The sequence below is a fragment of the Cicer arietinum genome, chromosome 3, assembly GCF_000331145.2.
Source record: "Cicer arietinum cultivar CDC Frontier isolate Library 1 chromosome 3, Cicar.CDCFrontier_v2.0, whole genome shotgun sequence".
Taxonomy (NCBI): Eukaryota; Viridiplantae; Streptophyta; class Magnoliopsida; order Fabales; family Fabaceae; genus Cicer; species Cicer arietinum.
The window spans coordinates 69,770,238-69,780,803 of NC_021162.2; the positions used below are offsets into that span (position 1 = coordinate 69,770,238).

Below are 10,566 nucleotides of genomic sequence, written 5' to 3' on the forward strand. Positions count from 1 at the left end.
ATTTGAGGAAAAGTAGTATTTTGAATCTCACATGTAACATTAGAAAAGGCCTAGTGCAATTAGATTTGGATTCTCCATGGACTAGTTTATTATTCCTCATTTCCGAATGTCGAATTAAAACAAATAAAAAATAAACATATGGTTTATTTTGTATGGTAAAGAGAAATTATGAATTATTTCACAAATTATCATTCATTGATGATATGAAAAAAAGAATTAGAAAAAGATGAAGAAAAAAATTCAAAGAATTAGAAAAATAGAGAGTAATGAATAATAAAGATATAATAAATAAAAAATTAATACTTCATTTAAATTATAAAACAACATATATAAAATAGACCAATTTTATTTTGTCCAAAACTCCTTATATTATAAGTGAAAGATTCAACAATCCATTTCCTCAAAAAAAAAATTGAACAATTCATATTTTAATTAGTTATAATTAATAAATGTAATTTATTAAAAAATTTAAATTATTTGATTTTGATTACAAATTTATTGAGTACATAAATCTAAATCATCCAATTTGGAAACTTACTGAACTATATAGTTGTTGTAAGAAGTTTAGGGATAAGAAATACAATTTTTATGTGTATCTCTTTAATTTTTATACATTTATTTAATATATTTTTTTATATCTCTTTACTTATCACATCACCGACATATCATATTTATCATATCATATTTTATATAAATAATATTAAAAATACATTCTTTAATATGTTCTATATGATGGATGAAAATTCATATAAATCTCACTAAATTTATATAAAACACATGATTTAATAAAATATATATAATTTATAATTAATAAAAAATACATTAAAAAATATATTAAAAAGTGTGGTTTTAACACTCTTGTTTCCTAAAAAATAAAACACATATCTGGATCATATCATACATATGTGATACGACTGGTTGAAAGAATCATGTATATGTATACTCCTCTAACATATCTCTTTGGTGTGTAGCCATTTGTAGGATTGTCTTTTGGAGCATTTGACAATACTAACTGGAGCAAGATTGGAATGATGGTGGCTAGCTATAATTCCATTCATTTTATTCCAAAAGCAAATATAATAATTAATATAATACAAGAGCTTTAGAGAAACGCCAAGCTCGTAGCTTACAATCTTTTCATGAAAAGGAGAGACTCCTATGATGTTCAAGCCTCATGCACATGCTGCCCTCTCCTTCCCATCAAATTTTAACCATTTCTCCAAGTGGAGAAGTGGGGCACTCCATGATTTTCCCAAAAAAACTTTTTCATATACAGCCACTAATTTAGTTGTATTTGCATATATATACCTGCCCTATTGCTGATTGTACAGCTATTAATTAATAACATTTTTCATAATTAAAGTTTCATTTTTTGTTAAAATATTTGGGGTTTGATGATGAATTTGAGAAATAATTTAAAATATTTGTAGATTGTGAAACTAAGATTTTAGGAGAAGAATTTTGATATTTTTAAATTAAAGTTAATATTTTAATTGATAATTTTTAGGTAAAATAATGTTTAAAACAATTTAATTAATTCAAATTGAATTATATATATATTGTGATAATTTGGTAGTTTAAAATAAATGAAAAATGGTGGAGGCGAAACTTGATTGAAAAAATTAAAAATTAAAAATTAACGAAACTAAAATCACATATAATTCAAACTACATAGACCAAAAAATTTATCAACCTTAATTGTGAAAAGTTAATGCTAATCATTTAAAGACATCTAGTTAGTTTGGTACTTCAACTTACCAACAACCGTTCACCTTAATTCATTAAAGAGATATATTAAGATAGACTTTAATTAAATTAAATCTGCACATTCCACATTTTTTTAAAGCAGTACCATGAATGTATCTAATTAAGATAAAAATGATAAAATTGATTACAAAAAATTATTTCATTGACAATATAATTATTAAATTAAAATAATTATTGAAAGACTATTGAAAAATCAATTGCACTAATAAGATTAGTAAAAACAATTTTGTATTGAAAGACTATTGAAAAATAAATTAATATAAAAATTGAATACGTGTGTTTTAAACATATTTGTTATAAATAAAGAAAGCAAACATGTAATGCAAAAATGAATCATTTAAAGTAATCATTTACGGGCTTCCACTTCCACGTATAGCATAGTGGATATGATTAGGCATATTATTAACTCCAATGTCCTGCCAATTAAAGTAGACGAAAGTGAAATTACTACGTGCCATTTGCCTATACTATAACTATATTACGCAGTAAAAAGGTAATAGTCCAAAATCTAACCTAAAAAAATATCCACTCTAGATTATATAGTACTGCATGCTGTATTTTATTTTTAATCATTTTCTTTTTTAAATACCTTTTTAATCATTTTCATGATTGCCTAGTCTAACCTCACAGTATACATTTTATAGTCAATCAATTTTGATTATAAAGGTATTGGTTCAGATAATTAATTTATAAGTTCAACTTCCGTAATTGATGTGAAGATTTTTTTTTAAGTGATTTGTAATTAAGTTTTTTTTGAAATTTGATTTAATTGTAATTTTGTTTCTTATAATATTATTAATTTATAAAATTGTTTATTATATTTTAAAAATTGATAGATTTGTCATTTTTTTTCTTCATATTTTTGAATTTAAAAATGACTTTTGATATATTTTTAATAAAATTATATATAATTATATAATATAAAAGTATATAAATATATTAGTTATTTATATATTATTAATTAAATTAAAAATATAAAAAAAAAATTCAAAAAGTTTTTATGATATTTTATTCTAATTTTATAGATATTAATCATTCTAAATCATTTTATTATATATTATATTATTTAAAATATTTCACATCATTATTTTTTAATTAAAAAATTAGAAAAATTAAAATTATTAATTTAAAATAAAAATACCAATTTTATAAATCAATGTAAATAAAAAAACTAAAATTACAACTGAGTCTTGAAATTTAAAATAGGTTGTAACATATTGAACCACCGAACTCATCTCATATAAACTATTTTTAATTAAAACAAAAGTAGTACACATTTAATGCAATTGCTAATGTTTTCTTATAAAAATTTCCAATCGGTGGGGATTTGAAAACGGGATTTGGCAGGGTGGGAGAGAAACATCAGTAGGAAAATATATATATATATATATATATATATATATATATAATTTGATATAAGATTTATGAAGGAAAAAAGATTGAGAAATAATTTGTCTTTTCTAAATTAAGAAATTATAAAAGTTTTTCTTAATTACATTATTAAATTATTATATAATTATATAATTTAGTTCAAATGATTATTAACAAAAAGACAAATCATTTATAAGAATTTAAATTCGGATTCTAAGTAACACAATTCCTTTGAAAATGAAATGATTAAACTTAAAAAATAAATTGTGATATATAATTATTCATAGTTTTATTATTTTAATTTTTAAAATCTCAAATATATACTACAATGTATTTTTAATTATGTAATTTTTTAAAATCCTCCAACCATGAATCATGCATACCCTAAATAATGTAAATCTTCAAATTTTCCAGTAGTTTAATTTAGTTCATTGATTAATATTCTTTTAATTTCTTAAAAACAAGTGGAAAAGAAGCTCTATTTTAAAAAGAAAAATATATACTAAAAGAAATTCTCCTTAGTGCAACTTAAATGTTAAAAAATAATATTGACATTTGATACACTGACGTGCAAATTTAAATCGACGTTATCTCAATTCTTTATATTTAGTATGTGTAAGTTTGGTGAATGTATTTTTTAAAACAATAAATAAATAAAAGCAAATATAAATGATAATAATAAATTTAATATTTATACCCAAAAAATTAATAAAAAACGATAACACAAAATATATTATAAATTTATATTATCAAAGATAAATCTTCAACTATTGCAAGGTCTAACGTTTATAAAAGTCTTAAGTTTGAAGACAGATTTAAAGGAGTATCCATAAATTGGATCCCTTCCTCTTGCATAAACATTATATACTAATTTGTCATATAATAACACACATATTCAACATCATAAAAACGCACACACAACGATATTATTATATACATTATTTTTTTTCTTCATAGATTCCGCTATTAAAGATAATCATTTATTACATATTTAATAATTGTCTATTAAATATATTATTTATATATTATGTGACTATTTTTTTTTCTTTTAAAAAAAATATCTATTGTAACTTTATTTTATGTAAAAAAATTTACAGCCTCCTATTTCATATAGTTTTCTATATCAGTCTCTGCTTACAATGTTTGAAAATTTCTTTAAAAATCTACTTCACAATTTGTTTGTTTAATAAGTTTAAATTTTATTTTAATTTTAATACGAATTTTTAGAAAATTAACTATATATTTGACATTCTATTTATATTTTATTTGATAATAATATATTTAAATATATTAAAAAATTAATTTATGTTAATCTGTTTAAATTATAGAAAATGTTAATAAATTTATACTTAAACATAATAAAGTAGATAATTTAATATAATTATAATGGTAATAAAAAAATATTATTTATATTTATTTTTATATGTCAATCTGATAGATTTAAAGTATAATTTAAAGTATATTTTAATTGCATGTAGTCTATTCTATTTTACTAAGTAGACTTCTAAAATCGTCCCCAATGGAGGATGCTTAATTTGATAAACATGAGTACTAAATAGGTACCATCATTTGAGAGAGAAATGTGACAATCAAAAACAATCGAAACACATTTGTAATTTGACCTTAGTAGTAGATGTCGCTCTTAATAGTTTGATGTATTAAGCTAGAAGGTTGAAAAGATTTGAACACAGTCAAATTAACTAGAAGGTGTTATGTGGAATTGTGATACTATTGGTGAATAATTGATTAAATATTTATGTGTGATAGCAGTTGACGTAGCAATCATATTAATGGTGAATCATGATAATTTAGAAACAAAATATAATTCAAACTCTTTTTTTTTTTTTTTTTTGTATTTTTTTCTTTACAAAAAATTAATGGTATCTATTAGAGAGTGTTTTTAATAAGACATCTTATTTCTACGAAACCCACATATTTTTTATTTTAAAATAAATTAATATTATTGAAATATAATGATCATAAAAATCATTTAATTTTTAATTTTTTATTTAGAGAAATTAAGTATACTAAAACTAAAAAATAAGTAATATATACATATAAAACCGACTTAAATATTCAAATAAGAAAACTTAACTGTATAGTATGTTCTAATAAAGTCTTAAACTATTTAAAATAATAAGAATTTGATTTGAATTAGTGATAAAGTATAATATATTCTGACTCCCACTTGAAAGAAATGAGAGTAAAACCGAATCCTGTCCATCAAACTCTCTTCATTGTCTATCTCTCATGTATTTTTCTTCACTCTTTTTAAATTTGGTGAAGAAGAGGCATTTAGAAAAGAATCTAAACAAAGTTATAGAGTTTGTGTCCAGCGATGACTCATCCAATGACCTCTCATCTCAAAGCAACTTGGCTCATCCACTCCACGTGGGTCTGACTCTCCTTACTCTCCATGCCACATCATCATTTTAATTACATTAATCGATTTTTTATTTTCCTACTTTCTAGAAAATATATGAACTCGATTAATATTGTTGGGAATTTGCGGCCCACCTCTTTTTCCGCGTCTCTTACTTTTCTTCTATTTACTAAATAAATATTCTAAAAGTCTTCTTCTATATTTACTTTTAAATCAAAAACATGTTATAATTCATTTTTATAATTCACTCTAAACTATCATTGTCAAACCATACAATTTTTTTCGCAAAAGTGTACCTTTTCCAAATTATAAATATTTTTCCACGTTATGGTGAGCATTATAATTTTTCAAAATTTAAAATAATCACCTTATTCAATTAAAAAAACTATTTCATCAAAATGATTAAACTATTGATTAACAACTTTTCAACCATATAATTTTTTTTTTAATGATAGCCCTACAAAATATGAATTATTGTTTTTGGTCATCGAAAATTGATTGAATTTTGTTCTTGTACAAAAAAAAAATCATATGAAATCATCATTTTCAGTCCTTAACTTTTATTAAATATCATAGGCAAATTTTGTATGGATAAGGTGTAATGGCCACCACTAAGCTCTTAATAATTTTTTGTTTTAGAAAAATAATTTATAAAAATTATAAAAGGATAATTAAAAAATATTGATTTAATTATATTTTTAATTCTCTTATTTTTATCAATTTACGAAATAGATATTTTTATTTTAAAATCTGACAGTTTTGATCGTTTATTATGATTTTTAAACTAAAAAATAGTTATGTGATATATTTTAATAAATGTAGCATATGATAGAATGGTTAACGCTAAAACTCGCGACAAAACTCTATAAAAACCTAACTCAAACAAGATACAAATTCTACATTTTCACATGCAAAATATCACTATCAATTTTTTTGATGTACTATTTTATCCGCTTCTCAACCGAATTTTGAATTTTTTTACTGAACAAATTAATGAAACTCAAATGATCTTCTCATAAGAGACAATAATATTTGATGATAATGGAAGCAACAAGTGTAAATTCTTTGTAAAAAGGTTTGTTATTCACTGAGATTGTAAACAGATTTATTTTGTTTGGTTTTATTTTTAATAAATTTTTAGTTTAGAAAAAAAATAGAGGTGAAAATTGGATCAAGAAGCTTCCTCTAATTAAGAAATTTTAATTTTACTACTCGCATAAGTGACATGCTATCACTTGGCGGTAGCTAGACCAATTAATTAGTACTATTTGAAATTAACATGATTAAGCTTTTGTTCGATCAATGATAAAATTATATACATCTTTTGTATTGTTTATTTTGCGAATTCAATGAGGTAGATTTCAGTATTATATAAGAAATGAAGATGAACTGTCATCATCATTAGACACACCTCCTTCCAAAACAAATTATAATAATTTATACATTTTTGAGATATGTCCATTATTTTTTATGAAAAAAATAAATTTGTCATTAATTATGCATTTCCTTATTGATTATTACTGGTTTGCATAGATGTCATACTTGAGTTCCGCGTGCATGAAAATCCCATACATATATAAGTGTCGATTGGTACCTAACTTAATTTAGTACAACAAAAAAAAAAAAACTTTATATTTTTTATAAAAAAAGAAAGAAAAAAAAGGAACCCATAACCCATTGTGAATGTGAAAGTGATGATTGAAAAAACCTTTACAAGTAAAGAATAATTCCCACATAAAATTATTTGCTAATAATCCTCCCACATTATTTTAACAAGTAGAATCTAATAAAATAATGGCATAGAATATAATGTTGTAAAATATTCACATACTAAAAACATATAACATTCTAAATCAATAAAAGGGATTGTCAATAACACTGGATTATGATTTGACAATGTGCTTATGTCGATATCAAACTTCAATGTCAATTTGACACTTAACTCGTTTTACAAAAATAATAGAAATCAATTTCTTATTCTATCTTCCTCTTCATAATAAAATATAACTTAATTAATTAAAAATTTAATGTATCTAATTTTAAATTAATCTCAAATATATCAACTTAATTATCATTTTATTTATATTTTATTTTATATAATTACTTTAAAATAAATTTTAAGGTGTATCATTTTGATAAGAGGTCTATTAAATTAGTATTTTCGAGTGAAAACTTCGACAATGATAGATTTTGTCTCATGAAAGAAAAAATACACGGTCGCCTTTATTCTCATAAATGATTAAGTATTTTAAGTAATGTTCGATCGACATAAAAACAACGAATATGCCATTTAAAATTCAATTTGTCAAATAAATATTAATTTAATTATTGTTATAATCCTAAAAACAAAGAAAATCATAAACTTTTACTTAAAAAAATATGGTCGATGATTATAAAATTTCAATCTTTTAATAATTTTAAAATATCCATTGATAGTAGATCATATATTGTGTTGACCCACCAAAGCATTTGTAGAAAATGATTTAATATGAGAATAGATTAATAAAGTTGAATAAGAATAAAAATTTTAATAATTTTAAAAGATCCATTGATAGTAGATCATATATTGTGTTGACCCACCAAAGCATTTGTAGAAAATGATCTAATATGAGAATAGATTAATAAAGTTGAATAAGAATAAAAACAATGTTATAATTGAAGAAAGAGCAATAACTCCCCCTCACCCCATCACATGCACCTATGATGCCCAATTCTCCTCTATTTAAGCCCTTCAACACCACCTCCTTCTTCATTCAATCCAACACTCACATTCTCAATTCCACAACCAAATTTCATTCCTCTCTCAATCACAAACCAAACCAAGAACTTTCTCTGTTTCAAAGAAATCATCAAAGAACCAATCTTTGACACTTGTTGAACAAAATGGAGAATTTGTTTCGCCTAGCTGATCACGAAGACTTTTTCTCACGCCGTTGCATTTGGGTCAACGGTCCTGTTATCATAGGTGCAGGTCCATCAGGTCTAGCAACAGCAGCATGCCTTAAACAACAAGGGGTACCCTTCATTATTCTTGAAAGAGCTGATTGCATAGCATCACTATGGCAAAAACGCACTTATGACAGATTAAAACTTCACCTTCCTAAACAATTCTGTCAACTACCTAACCTTCCATTCCCTGATGATTTCCCTGAATACCCTTCAAAGAAACAGTTCATAAACTATCTTGAAACCTATGCTAACAAATTTGAAATCAACCCACAATTCAATGAGTGTGTTCAATCTGCTAGGTATGATGAAACTAGTGGATTGTGGAGAGTTAAGACCAATGAAGTTGAGTATATTTGTAGGTGGCTTGTTGTTGCTACTGGTGAAAATGCTGAGTGTGTTACTCCTGAAATTGAAGGACTTTCTCAATTCAAAGGTGATGTTATTCATGCTTGTGATTATAAATCAGGTCAAGTTTTCAAAGGAAAGAAAGTTCTTGTTGTAGGCTGTGGAAATTCCGGAATGGAACTTTCACTTGATCTCAGTAACCACCAAGCTTTACCTTCAATGGTCGTTCGTAGCTCGGTGAGTTTCAAAACTCATTAACATGTGTTATATTACCATCAGAATAAAAAATAAACATAAATTTTTAATCTTTTTTTGTTCTGTTTTTGATTAACAGGTTCATGTGTTACCAAGAGAAATATTTGGAATATCAACATTTGAATTAGCAGTTATGATGCTAAAGTGGTTACCACTATGGATTGTTGACAAGCTTCTATTGATATTGACATGGTTTATTTTGGGTAACATGGAGAAATATGGTATCAAAAGACCATCAATGGGTCCGTTGGAGCTAAAGAACACAGAAGGAAAGACACCAGTTTTGAACATTGGTACTTTAGAGAAAATTAGATCCGGTCATATTAAAGTTGTACCTGGAATCAAGAGGTTAAATAATAATGAAGTTGAGTTTGTTAATGGTGAAAAGCTTGACATTGATGCTGTTGTTCTTGCTACTGGATACCGTAGTAATGTCCCTTCTTGGCTTCAGGTGAAAACTTGTTCTAGATCTTTTTTTTAGACTTTTTCAACCACATAAAAAGAGTTCACTTTGTTTTGTTCTTTTATCTTAATCTCAGTCGTTAAACTAATCTAATGACTGAGATTTTGTCAGAGAACAAAACAGTTTAGTAAGTCCTAATCACATTTAATAATGTCATTAAAACTTTTTTAGAAGTTTCTTATTTGTAAAATTAGTATTTAATGAAATATTGTTATGTTAATTACAGGAAGGTGAATTTTTCTCAAAAAATGGATACCCAAAGATGCCATTTCCACATGGTTGGAAAGGAAATTCAGGAATCTATGCAGTAGGATTTACAAAGAGAGGGCTTTCTGGTGCTTCATCTGATGCTATTCAAATTGCAAAAGATATTGGCAAAGTTTGGAAAAAAGAGACAAAACAAAAGAAGCAACGCACTACTGCTTGTCATAGACGTTGCATTTCACAATTCTAAACACACAACTGTTGCTTCTTTTTTAGTCTCAGGAATTTTTTTGTTGTATAAACAAAAATAACAATATCTTGTAAAATAAATAAACATATACTACCAAAAACAGAACACAGATAGCACACACAGAAACATAGCCCTCTCCTAAGACCCAAGTTTTTTATGTGGTTGGTTAGTTTTTTTTATTAAAACAAAAAAAACAAAACTAAGGATGATGAGGCTTTTTCATTCTTTTGTTTTTAAAGCTTTCCAATGTACTTCATTTGTTTGATATTTTATCTTCATGTAACAAAGTTCCACAGTGCTTCACTGATCATTAATCAAATTCAATGTTAGAATTTCAATCTCTTACTCTTTGAATGTCTTTTATTTTTTAAATTATTATAGATGTTAATATATCACTATCAGTGTATTTGAATGTTTTATAGTCTTTAGTCACTATTTATTTATTTTATTAATTATGTTATGTTAGTTTTTCCTTTGTTGGCAAAGAAATTTATGTGTTTGATTAGTAGCAAAAGTTTATTACTTTGATTCACATATATAGTGATGAAGCAAGGACGAATAAAAGGTAGCTACATATGG

The 10,566-nt window shown here is 24.7% G+C and overlaps 1 protein-coding gene across 1 annotated transcript; it reads left to right on the plus strand.

Moving 5' to 3' along the window:
* Positions 1–8,217: 8,217 nt before the first annotated feature.
* Positions 8,218–10,325, plus strand: LOC101510028 (probable indole-3-pyruvate monooxygenase YUCCA8). The gene is made up of 3 exons (XM_004493793.4): positions 8,218–9,052; positions 9,150–9,521; positions 9,760–10,325. The coding sequence occupies exons 1-3, from the start codon at positions 8,405–8,407 to the stop codon at positions 9,985–9,987; spliced, it is 1,248 nt and encodes a 415-aa protein (XP_004493850.1). The 5' UTR covers positions 8,218–8,404; the 3' UTR covers positions 9,988–10,325.
* Positions 10,326–10,566: the final 241 nt, after the last annotated feature.

Bases quoted from the DNA above. Each gene is read 5' to 3' on its own strand.
- LOC101510028 (XM_004493793.4), top strand. From the start codon at position 8,405: ATGGAGAATTTGTTTCGCCTAGCTGATCACGAAGACTTTTTCTCACGC. The intron at 9,053-9,149 runs GTGAGTTTCAAA...TTTGATTAACAG, and splicing joins CAATGGTCGTTCGTAGCTCG to GTTCATGTGTTACCAAGAGA. The intron at 9,522-9,759 runs GTGAAAACTTGT...TGTTAATTACAG, and splicing joins ATGTCCCTTCTTGGCTTCAG to GAAGGTGAATTTTTCTCAAA.